General features: G+C 37.9%; 1 protein-coding gene across 1 annotated transcript in view; it reads right to left on the reverse strand.

Moving 5' to 3' along the window:
* DNER (delta/notch like EGF repeat containing) overlaps positions 1 to 13,556 on the reverse strand; it is a 381,990-nt gene that overhangs the window by 41,685 nt on the left and 326,749 nt on the right. Inside the window, exon 10 of the mRNA XM_021924059.2 lies at positions 8,469 to 8,582. Within this exon, the coding sequence (XP_021779751.2) occupies positions 8,469 to 8,582 (114 nt within the window). The remainder of the gene's footprint in view (positions 1 to 8,468; positions 8,583 to 13,556) is intronic.

Raw genomic sequence — 13,556 nt, forward strand, 5'->3', positions numbered from 1 at the left:
CAAAATTCAATACCCATTTATGGTTAAAGTTATCAGCAAACTAGGAATAGAGAGGAACTGCCTCAATTTGATAAAGAGCATCTAAAAAACACTACAGCTGACATTATCATTAATGGTGAAAGACTGAATGCTTTTCCCCTAATGCTGAAAACAAAGCAAAGATGTCTGCTCTTACTGAACCTAGTGGTAGAAGTTCTGGCTAGTGAGACAAGACAAAAAATAAAATGTATACCTATCAGAATGGAAGAAATAAAGCTGTCACTCTTTTCTGATGGCATAATTATTAGAAAATCCCAAGAAATCTACCAAAAAAAATCTCCTAAAACTAGTAAGTTCAGCAAGGTCACTGGATACAATTTAAACATACAAAAGTAAATTATATTTCTATATACTAGCAATGAATAATTCTATTTACAATCACTAAAAATACACCACACACACACACACACACACGCACGCATATATACATACATACTTGGATACTTTACAGGGAAAAAATGTTGATGAAAGAAATCAAAGAATATCTAAATAAGTGGAGAGTCACACCGTGTTCATGAATTGGAAGACTCCAAATAGTAAAGTTATTGATTCTTCCCCAAATTGATATACTGGTTTATTGTAATTCCTTAGCAAAATCTTTTGTAGGTATAGACAAGATTATTGTAAGATTTATATGAAAAGGCTAAGGAACTAGAATAGTTATAACAGTTTTGGAAAAAAATAAGGTGATAGGAATTATTCTGCCCAATTTCAATGGTTATTATGAAACCACAGTTGTTATTACAATCAATGAAAAAGAAGAGCCCAAAATAGACCCATATAATACGGCCAACTGATTTTTGATGAAAGTTCAAAAGCAATTCAATGAAGAAAAGAAGAAAAGATAGCCTTTTCAGCTAATGATGCTTGAAAAATTATACTTACATAAGCAAATGTAAATAAAAGAGCCTCCTCAGTTGGAGGATCTCAGGAAAGAATGCAAACTGTGAGAAAAGATTCTAACTATATTACAAATGTATGGAACAACCTCACTAAGGGGCCTGGGGAGGAGCTGACCTAAGTGACTTTGGAAATGGGTAGCATTGACAAGACTAAATGCAAAATAAGTGGTACATAAACACAATACTCTAGTTCATAAGGTTGTTTCCTACAAGGGTATAAGTTAACAATTCTGATACTGCTATACCTGGATACTGAAACTGAACAATTAAGTAAATAAACGATAGATGATGAAAGGCAGTATTTGGTTGTTGGTGTGAAGGGTTTACAAATACGCAAGGGGAGAAGGCTAGAACCATTCATGCTGTAATAAACTAGAGTTGGAGACATCACTGTGAATTCATGTTTAGCTTAATGCAGACAAAGATGACTACATCATGCAATATTTATGGATAAGCACATGTCCATGGGTTAGTATACACATGTACTTCCTCGCTTTGTCAGCTGAGAGGACCTAAAAGCAATGACATCCCAATAGAAACAAGCACAGCTTAGTACCCAAATATTGGTTTTAATACTATTCTCCAATTATAAAACCAGAGATCCTTAGAGAAATGAATGACTCTAGAACTGGAGCAGGAAATACATAAGATGAGGCTGAAGCATCTTGCAGTGCCAGAAGGTATATATATATTTAAAAAGCAAAACAAAAAATTAGCCACAAAACAAAAAATTAACCACATTAATGGGGATGTGTCAAAGAGGTACAGGAGCCAACTGAAAGAACTCCCAATGGCCAAAGCTGGAACATTTTGAACAACAAAATAAATTTTAAAAGTATTGGATTATAACCTAAAGTATAAAATAAATATCCTGAACCCATAAATAAATGATTAAATAAATACACAAATGGAGGAGAATAAACAAATCTTTCATCCAGAAGAATTGCAAATAATTCATGTAGCTACTTTACCCTCAAAGAGCGAGAGCATAACTCCTCTCTTGATAAGTGTGGACTACACAACACTTTCTTTGGAAGGAAGTCACTTCCTCCCAAATAGTTAAGTACAGAAAGGGGGAGAAAGAGTAACATTATGATAGAGAAACTTGACAAACACTACCGCAGCTAAGTGATCAACATCAACGTCAATGATCACAAATCTCATTGACAGTAATGTAGCCTTGATGTGATGTGATAGGATTAGAAAATGGACAAAAGACAGAAAGAAACATTTCTTCAGAGGATATGCAGATATCAAATAAGCACATGAAAAGATGCTCGACATCATTTATCATTAGGGAAATTCAAACTGAAACCCCAATGAGCTATCATTTTACCCCTATCAGAATGGGCCAAATAAAAAATAGTGACAACACCAAATGCTGGCAAGGATGTAGAGAAACTGAATCAGTCAGACATTGTTGGTGGGAATATAAAATGCATAAGCCACTCTGGAAACACTTTGGCTATTTTTATAAAACTAAGCATGCAACTACCATATGACCCAGCAATTGAATTTCTGGGCAATTGTCCCAGAAAAATGAAAATTTATGTTCACACATAAACCTATATATGACAGTTTACACCACCTTTTTTATAATAGCTCAAAACTGAAAACAATCCAGATTCCTTTCAACAAGGGACTGGTTAAACAAACTCTGGGACATCCATACTTTGGAATACTGCTCAGCAATAAAAAGGGAGAACTATTGACCCAAAATAACCTGTATGCATCTCCAAAGAATCATGCTGAGTGGAAAAAAAAAAATCAATCTCAAAAGGCTACATACTATATGATTCCATTTATGCAATATTCTTGAAATTACAAAATTACAAGAATGCAAAATACACTAGTAGTTTCCAGGAATTAAAGACAGTTGTGGCACAAGGGAAAAGGGTATTGCTATAAAAGGGCAAATGAGGAGTTCCTGTGGTGATGAAAATGCTCTGTATCTTGACTATATCCACGTCAGTATCCTTTCATAACTAGTATCCTGGTTATGAAATTGTACTGCAGTTTTACAATATGTTATCATTGGAGGAAACTGGGTGAAGGTTACACTGGATCTCTCTCTATTACTACTTGCAACTGCAGGTAAAGCTTCAATAATCTCAAAACTAAAATTTTGAAAAACTAGCCAGAGAAAAATAGACCCGTATATAATCAATTGTTTTCTAACAAATGTGGCAATGAAATCCTATGGGAAAAAGATTGTATTACCAATAAGATGCTGGACTAACTGAATGTTTACATGGGAAAAATATTTTCCATCCTTAAGTCACACCATACACAAAAATTAACTCAAAACAGACTCTATACCTAAACTTAAAAGTAGACCTATTGTAAAAACATTTGAGAAGAAAACATTGGATAAAATTTCACCATATTGAAGTAGACAAAGATTTCTTACAATACCAGAAAAGCACAAACCATAAAAGAAAAAAATCGATAAATTAGACCAATTACCAAAATTGAAAACTTTACTCCCCAAAAGATACCATTAAAAAAATACATGGATGAGCAAAATGTATACCTGACAAAGCACTTGTATCCAGCATATATAAATAACTCTTTGAAATCAATAGTATGACAAATAACCAAAATTTTTTAAATGAACAAATTATTTGAAAAGATAATTCACAAGTAAAGACATATGAAGAGCAAACAACCACATGAAAGATGCTGAGCATCAAAGAAATTGAAATGAAAATGTCAATGAAATTAAAGCACTGATGGTATTTTACCATAAAAATGACCTAGAAATTGTAATATTCTATTGTGAACTGAAAGACAAATATCAAAAAATAGTTGAGTTAAAAGACAGAGAGAAAGATACAGTAACATCATTCCACCTTTAATAATGCACAAGAATTTCCTGCTCTAGTGAGAAAGGAATGGGTCACTTGTGTCCCAGCTGTTCAAATGACAATGTCAATGGGCTTGGAAGAATCTTTGGCTTCCCTGTTGAAGTACAGTAACCTCATGTCCAGTCTGTGGTTTCAGGTAAAAAATAAAGCAGGTCCTGGAGAATTAATGTTGCATCAGGGGATCTTTCCTTCCATCCACTGGTCCTCAGCCAGATAATTCCAAGGGGGCAGAATTGCAAAGCTTCAGAGACAAGAGTGGTCCCAAAGGAAGACAGTAACTGAAGGGTGGACAGGACCTAGGCCAGGACAGTGAGCCTTATGGAGAGAGCTGTGTAGAAGGAATGAAATGCTTGAAGAGCAGGGAGGCTCTCTGTTCAGATGACTGGAGGAAGCGTATTTTCAACCGGAAGCCTAAATTCAGCAAGAGAGGACAGAGTCCCCCACATACCACACCCTAGACTTTATCTGATGGCCTAAGAAAGCCAGTTTAATATGGTAAATATGACATTGGATTATCTAATTATATAGCAATGATTTGCCCGATTCACTCCACTCAGTCAGGCAGAGAGTTTTTGAACACTTAGTAGCTGGCCAAGTGTAACTTCTGCTAAACCTCAGATACTATGAAAGAGTATTTGATTCTAAGGTAGCTCAACCTCAAGAGCAGACGCACCATACTCCTTGTATGGAAGCAGTTAATATTTTATCAGCCTCTCCTGGAACCTAGTTCTCAGGATACAATAGGTTCTCTTTAAGGAAAAAAGTGGTTTTATGATCAAATAGATTCGAAAGATAAAAGCAAATGTGATTCTTTACTGTAAGACCTCTGAGAACCTTGAGCACACAGACATCCTTTGTGAATCTGCACGTGGGATGTATCATGTCCCACATTTACTTGGCCACAGAACACTTTTTTCCATGGAGCATCTCCTGGGACCAGTTTTCTGTTAAATACATTAACAGCACAACCCCTGAATGACTTTAGGAACTATTCTATGGTCCTTTGTAGGCTGAAAAACTACCAGGACTGAATAGAATAGACCACTTGTTTTCAAAAACCAGTTAGAGTGATGTTTAAACCTACTTCAGTGAGACCCACTGCGCCCTGAGATCAGGGTGGGTCTCATGAAAAAATGCCTAGGGGTAGGATTGCTGGTGGGGTATATATGGGTATGGTGGGGTTAGGGTAAAGGGATAAGCAGAGGGGGGCTGAGAGGCAAGAGATGGAGGAAAGGGACCTTACTGAGAAGAGCCTGACATGGTATGTTCAGGTATGCAGCAGGCAGAGGGGCCCAGGACAAGGCTGGAAAGGCTGGATGGGGCCAGACCCCTCAGGTCTTAAAGAATATGTTAAGGACTTTGATCTTTTTCTTAAGGACAATAGAATGCCAATAGGTGATTTTAGGTAAAGAGTGATAAGATTAGATGATCATGCATAAGGTCTCTACAGTATGAAAAATGGACTACTAGGAGTCAGGGGGAATAGGTGTGAAGAGACCAGATAGAAGGGCTTGAACTGGCCCAGGTTGGAGGTGAAGGCAGCATGGCAGCATGGTGCTGACTCTGCAAAGAAGTGAAAAGATCTAAGAAGTTTTTAGGAGTCCTTGGTAGTTGGATGGAGGTAAGAGGGAAAAGGAGGAAGGTATATTAGTCTGTCCTCACACTGCTATAAGGATACTACCCAAGACTGGGTAATTTAGAAAGGAAAGAGATTTAATTGACTCACAGTTCTGCGTGGCTGGGGAGGCCTCAGAAAACTTACAATCATGGCAGAAGGTACCTCTTCACATGGCGACATGAGAGAGAATGTGAGCCAGCAGGGGAAATGTCAGCTACTTATAAAACCGTCAGATCTCATGAGAACTCACTCACTATCATGAGAACAGCATGAAGGAAACTGTCCCCACGATCTAATTACCTCCACCTGGTCTCTCCCTTGACATGTGGGGATTATGGGGATTATAATTCAAGATGAGATTTGGGTGGGAACGCAAAGGTTAACCATATCAGAAGGTATCAAAATGGTTACCCAGTTTCTGGCCAGAATGAGTGGGAGTGATGGTAATGCCATTTGATGAGCTACAGATATTTAAAGATGGAAAGGAGAAGAAGATCTGAGTTTGGGGTGTCTTTGAGATATTCAAGAGTATATGTGGAGTAGATAGTTGGAGTTTTGCTAAATATTCTGGAGAAAACATGACATTTTCTCATAAAATACTGAAGTAAATTTCGAAAACATTAGAGACTTAAATGCCTAAAATTAATTCATACATGATTAGCATAATGGAGGAGAATATTTCTAAAATCTTGATATATAGACTCTTTCTAGCACGAAACAAGAAAAGAAACCAAGACCTCCATATGTAATTAAGTAAAACTAAAATATAACATGTGGAAAACAAAATGCTTTGTCCACATTTAAAAGGCAAATGACGGGGGAAAAGTATGTGTAACCTATGGCAGATAAAATGTTATATACTTAAAATAAAGGGCTATTTCAAATCAAGAAGAGTAAAGATTAGCAGGAATGGTCTTGTAAAAAATCAGACAAAGGATATGAATAGAGAGTTCATAAAGGAAGAAACACAACCAGAAACATAGTGTTCAACCTTACTATAAGTCTAAGATCTACAAATTTAAGCAACACTAAAATAGTGTTTTTGACCATTAGAATGACAATTTTCATATTTGTGTCAAGACAAGGAAATAAATGCCCCTGTGCACTTTTGAAGTAAATATCAGTTCAATGTTTGTTTTTTGTCTCCTCTTAGCCAGTAATATCGAAATATGTGTGTATTCTCCTGGACTCTGGGGTTCTATTTCTGCAAAATTATACTAAAAATAATAAGATAAATACACAAAGTTGTATATACAAGAAGATTCCTTGTAATATTGTTTATAATGGGGAAAAGTTCTCAACTGCCCAAAAGTTGAATTGTGGATGGAACTTTTAAAATATCATAATATCATACAATGGACTACAGGGCAGCCAGTAAAAATAAAACAGAAGCTATTCCTTGATGTAAAAACACATTTATGATATACATATATTTTTAAGTGAAAAGTAAATTATAAAATAGTGTGAACAGTATGACTCCTTTTATATTCAAATATACATTCATATACACTATACGCTATATACTACACACACATAGACCTTCAGGAAAGTCTCTGGATATCAGAATGTATCAAAATCTTAATAACAGTGATCTCTTAGCAGAGCAGTTTTTAGTGGTGGGATTTTTTTTCCATAGTTGTGTATTTTCTAATTTTTCTTCTATGCTTTTTATTACTCATGGGATAAGAATATCTGGGAAAAAAAACCCAGGATGGTTCCCTAATATTATTTTTGCCTCCACTGGTGAGTATAAATGTCTGCGTGTGTTTATAAGCACAACAAAGCCATCTGTGAATCATTTTTGGAGTGAGCCCACTTCTCAGTCCCAAGAAAAGCCAAAAGGAAAACACAGGCTGTGACACTGATAAATAGAAGGAAAATCAGAAGTTGCTTTTCCTACACTTTGGCTTTTGTCACCTTCGCCAGGAGCACAAATGAGGCTCCCCTGGGATGGCTTAGGGACCTAGGCTCTGTGAAATTCTCCAGGGCTTGGGAGGTGGCCACAGTGGCTTAGCACGGGAGAGGTGAACACAGCAAGATGCTCTCCAGCCACTGATAACATATGTTTTTCTTTGGCTTCAGAGCCCACCTTCTTCTGTGGGCACTTGATATGTCATCCTCTTCCAATTTGCAATCCAGAGTGACCCTTAGGCTTTTGTTGGTTGAGCAAAACTCTAAAAACATAGACTTTGTCTTACTCTCTACATTTCAAGATCCCTGGGTTCTGTTAGAAAAGCAGGAGATGGAACATTTTCTCTCCAGTGGTTTAGTTTCTTTTATCTGTACTTTCTCTGCCTACGTGTCCCAAAGCCTGGGGAATAGAAAGTTAAAAGCCTGAAAGATAAATTAATCAATAACAAATGTTTTCTAAGTCTCCAAAAGAATCTGATAAACATTTGAGAGACTACCCTCAGCACATACACGTACAAACCACATTTCACATCTGTTTTTGGAGATTCACAAAGTCCTTAAAGCTCATGAGGGGGTGACTTTGAAGAAGGACCCCAAGTTAGGCTGGAACCCCCAATCTAGAAGTAGCCCCTCCTGCTCGGTGTTCAGTGGCCACCAATGTTTCTGGAGAAGCCAGTCCTGCCCCGCCAATCTCACCTCCCATCCCACTTTCCCCTGACACTTTCATATCTTGCAATGAAAATAAATATGGCAGCTGAAAGTAGCATCTACTGAAGACACACCCCTTCCTTCTTTCCATCTTCTGATTTTCATTAACCCATCACCTTTTTCAAGTGTTCATGTAATGGCTCATTTCTCATGTTTCATAGTCCTAGCCTGGGAAATGCACAGTAATGACAGTCTTTGTAAGTCTAGACGCCAAACGACCATCTCAGAAAAGCCACATTTAACGAGGCTCACACAATGGGTTGTTTTAAAATAGATCTTCATCCGGGCCATGCCTCCTTAGATTTTGTAATGGTGTTTATATTTTGCAATATTTTATTCATGATGGGATTTGGGTTTTTTTAACATCTGCAATCTCGGGCACTTTGTGGTAAATTTGAAAACTCAGTCCATGGAATCACTTGCCTGTAAACCCGGGTGCACAGATGCATGTGCCATTCAGGCCATCACTGTCACAGGTGGCTCCGTTCAGACAGCTGACGTTAGCGCAGGGATCCTTGTACAATTCACAGTGTGTTCCTGCAGAGAAACAAGCAAAACAGGATGACTCATCCAGGACTCTCTAGCTCCCATGGTCTCTGAAAGCAAAGTCGGAACACTCTGGAACAATGCAAGGGAGATTCCCAGCGTGGGTGTGGTGGGTGAGTGTATACACATGTGCCCACTCATGACTTTAGATTGTTGTAAAAACATGCCTTATGAGAAAGTAACACATTCGATCACTGTCCATAAGTCCCACCATAGTCTTTTAGCTGTACTTTCTCTGCCTACGTGTCCCAAAGCCTGGGGAACAGAAAGTTAAAAGGCTGAAAGATAAATTAATCAATAGCAAATGGTTTATAAGTCTCCAAAAGAAACAGAAAATATCTAGATGACCTTGATAAAATATAATATTAGCAACCTCAAAGTGAAGATTTGGAATCAGATATTAAAGTGAGTCCCAGTTCTACTTTGAAGAACTGCAGAGGAGAGGGGAAGCTGCGTGATACTTAGACTTCATTCTCAAAGACATCACTGCATGCTTTATGTCTAATTTATTCCTCACAACAACACTATGAGACAATTATCCCTATTCCCCCATTTTACAGATGAGGAAACTGAGGAAAGAGTGCAAGATCACAAGCCTGGTAGGAAAGGAGCTGAGATTTGAACCTGCCCGTAGTCCCATCCCAGAGTCTGTGTTTGCTAAGTAGGCTGTTGAGAGTGACCCTGAATTGACTGCGGAAATAGATCTCCATGGAGCTCAGCACGCCTTTAACAAAGAAGAGACATTTAAAAAAAATCTGTAAAGTAAAACAGAAAGTTTCTCATTTACGTTTTTTTTTTTTTTTAAAAAGACTGTGTGTGCATGTATGTATGCAAATGCCTTAAGTGGGACTGGATTACTTCTAGGAGACTTGATTACTTTGATTTTCACATCTGTGTGTTTCTACATTATTGGCACCTTTTTAACAAATATCTATTCTTTTATAATTTTATTAAAAACTTTAAAAATCTAATGCTATTTGAAAGGTGGGATATCTGCTGGTGTTACACTGGATGCCAAGATGGATGAATAGATTAGTGTGTGTCTCTCTCTCTCTCCTCCTCCCTCTCTCCCCTCCCCTATCCCCCACCCCTTGGAGAGAGAGATAAATTACATTCTGTCTTTCCTAAGAATGTACATAATGATATGCTCACACTTCCCAACAGCCTCAAGAAAAATATGCATAAAGCAAATAGTAACTGAATGGTATTTACTTAATTTTCTCTGCACTTCATTACTTAGCTCATGTTGTGCAAGGGACTGCCACACCCAGTGACTCATCCTTCAGGCACTGAAATCATCCTTGCTGGGCTTTTCCCTTATTTCTTTCTCAATGCCTTAAGAAGTAGGGCTCAGGAAGGAGGAAAGGAAATAAGAGAAAATAGAAATGGAACTTCCTGTCTATATTCACACTAATGACTTATTTGACTTACTTGAGCCAGGTAAAGCTCAAATTTTAGAATAAATGACCTGTAATTCTTTTTCATCCTTTGCTCCTTCTAGCCAAGCCATCAACAGTGTTCTGCCTGGTATTTTTCTGAAGCATCTTTCAGATCTTTGCCTTTCTTTCCTTTCTGAGACCACCCCTGTGATCCCACTGCCTCATGCCTCATGCCTCCTGCCTCCTGCAGCCATGTCTTAGTTTCCTCTGTCTCCAGGGACTTGAACGAGCCTCCTCAACTTTCTTCATCCCTAACCCAGGTTGCATGGTAACATAAAATGTCAAAATAGTGTTGAGATTAGCATAAATCTAGTCATTCTTCTCCATTTGGGTGTGTATGGCCTCTTCTCCTAGGAGTCTCTATTTTAACTTTCCTACTGATTCACAAGTAGACTGGGCTCAATTGAAAGAATAAAAAGCAGAAGAGCCTTTTCTGCTTCAAAATGTTTATTGCAACACAAAGACTCACATATTTACAAGTTCCCATTGGGCTGATCAATGGGAGCCAAGTGTCAAAATAGTCTTTTGGTTGTAGTGGGACATACACCCACCACCAACGTTCAGAGGTGCCTGAAGCCTAGAAAACATTTCCATTAGACCTGAAGTCAAAGAAATCAAATGATTGTCACTGGGTTTCTAGTAATACATTAACATCACTAACATGTTAGCACACAAACTACCACATTTTTAAAAACAAGACTGAAAAGCAAATTCTAGGCCAAATATTTAAGCATCTTACCTTTTATTTAAAGTCTTCAACAAAATAGACTTGATAATAAGCAATTTCAATCTTCTGGGTGTTGGGGTTTTTGTTTGGATGGATGGCTCTTTTGTGGAGGGTGGGGAGGCAATACTTTTTTCCCTTGTTAATTTTATTTTTCAAATGGTAAGACATTTGGTCCCTTAAGCGTCTATTGAGAGTTTCCTGGCAGCACGACTGGACAAAAGCTAATCTTCACAGAAATCTGATTATAGAGGAGCAAGATGGTGTTAAAAGTCCCTGGAGAGCACTTTGGTGACTCACATTTCTCTATCGTAAACCTTGTTAATCCCTATATAAAATATATTTGTCATATTGCTCAGCTTGTCATTCGAGCTGAACAACTCTGAGCTAAAAACTTTAAACACAGAGAACTGACAATCATGGACACTACTGATGTGCCAAGGTGTCTCCACTCAAACCCTTCTCCTCTGGAGGTTCCTAGGCCCCCTCTTCCTGCCCTCCTCACCACTCCCACTCCCAGAAAACATCCAGTCTTGGGCATCCTGATTCCTCTGAGGAGTCACCCTCTTTCACACCCTTCCCCCAACCTGATCTCTGCATATTTAATCTCTCAATTCCCAATCCAAATGCCCTCTGTCTGCAAAGCTAAACCTTGATTTTCTCAACACAGACCACATTCTTCCACCATTGTGCCTTGAGAGCATGCCGGGACTGTCACGATCACGGAGGTCACTGTGCCAAATCATAACTTATCTGCTCTCCTGACTGATTCTCCCACAAATCTCTCAAGTCCTGTAGAGCAGAGGCCATATCATAATGCGTGGAAGAAATTATGGACCTAGCACCGGAATCCTATCCTTTCAAGAGGGGCAACGGCCAGTGTACTTTGGCTGACACACAGGTGAGGCTGCCAGAGGAGAGATTCCAAACTCCAAATCTGCCTCAAAAACACCCTATTTTGTCAGAGAAAACCAGGTCCACACTTCAAACTAAGTCTGTGGAATGACACATGCATCACCCATTGGCAGAGGACGCAGCACGCACTATTACAAAACTGATGTTTAGTCTCAAGCAAAAATAAACTGTAATTCAGTCAAAACTAATAAAAATTCATACTTTTCATATTAAGGGATGGAGAAGAAATGTTTCTAAAAAGACTTTGATTCCAACAGGGTTCTTTACAGAAGTTAATTTTAGAATTGAAATAAGCTAGAATTCAAAAAGCACTACACCAATTATAAGTCTTTGTTATCGTAGCAAATTTAGTTATAATTAATATTTGAAAAATGAAAATCACTATTTTATCTCCAGGAAACTAAGCCAGTAAAGAAGTGTTATTACACTTAATATTTACTTTAAGACATCGTCTCATTTTATCCAAACTTAGTTCCTCTATGAAAACTTTTTCCAGTATTTCAATCTTTACAGATCTCAACATTTTCTAAACCATCTCAGAAATTATAATTGACATCTCGACCTTAGCCTTATTATTCCTGTGTGTCACTTAGTCTGCTCATCTGGTAGAATAATAGCCCAACGAAGGAAGAAACTGTGACTTATCCTTTTTATATTTATCACAGTACGTGAAAGGGCTAGGTGCACAAAACAACCAGAAATTCTTGTTCCCTGGCTAAATAGAATCTAGCAAAGGAAATAACTTTATCCAACAAAGAAAGAGTTATCATCCTTTCCATTAAAATTTCTGTAGCCTTTAAAAATAAATAAGTAGGTACAGGCCGGGCACAGTAGCTCACGCCAGTAATCCCAGCACTTTGGGAGGCCAACGCGGGCAGATCACTTGAGGTCAGGAGTTCAAGACCAGCCTGACCAACATGGTGAAACCCCGTCTCTACTAAAAATGCAAAAAATAGCCAGGCATGGTGGCACACACCTGTAATCCCAGCTACTCAGGAGGCTGAGACAGGAGAGTTGCTTGAACCTAGGAGACAGAGGTTGCAGTGAGCCACGACAGTGCCACTGCACTGCAGCCTAGGTGACAGAGCAAGACACCATTGCCAAAAAAAAAAAAAAAAAAAAGTAGGTACAATGTACAATGTAATTAAATCTATAATCCAGTGATCTCATTTCTGAGACTCTACCCCTGGAAAGAAATCCAGAAAGTATGAAAATATAAAGATGTTAATTCCAGAAATATTTGTAATAGCCCCACATCAGATGCAACAACAAGGCAATGGATAAGTATTCCCTCATGGGAACATTACAAAGCCACTTAAAATAAAACTAGTAAGACTTCCTAGCAATATATAAGTCAAGCATAATACCCTATTATGAGTGAGCAGAACAATATAAAATTGTAGGTATACTCAATTATTTAACAGTAAAAACATGGATACTAAAAACAGAATGGAAGCAACACAGATTATTATGGCTCATGTTATGTTGTAAAAACATGAGTAATTATGAATTTTCTCTTTTCTTCTAAATATTTGTTATTGTTACGTTATTTTCATAATGAAATATCAAAGTTTTTTTCTAAACGTTATCGCCAAAAATTTCAAATACATATATTGTTGATCATTTCACTGGATCTTCTAGAAGTAAAAATCAATCACTATGGGGCTGTTCCTTGACCTTTTGACAATATGAGGTATGAACACTAAACAAAGTCTTAGAAGTTCCATCATAAACCAGCCTTGAACTACTTTGGAAGGATGCAGCAGTGTTTTGGATTGTCTGAAGATGGGTTACCCAGAAGCCCTCCATGAATTTTGCTTTCTTTTTTTTTTTTTGAGACGGAGTCTTGCTCTGTTGCCCAGGCTGGAGTGCAGTGGCGCAATCTCG

Source organism: Papio anubis, chromosome 10 (assembly GCF_008728515.1).
Source record: "Papio anubis isolate 15944 chromosome 10, Panubis1.0, whole genome shotgun sequence".
Lineage (NCBI taxonomy): Eukaryota > Metazoa > Chordata > Mammalia > Primates > Cercopithecidae > Papio > Papio anubis.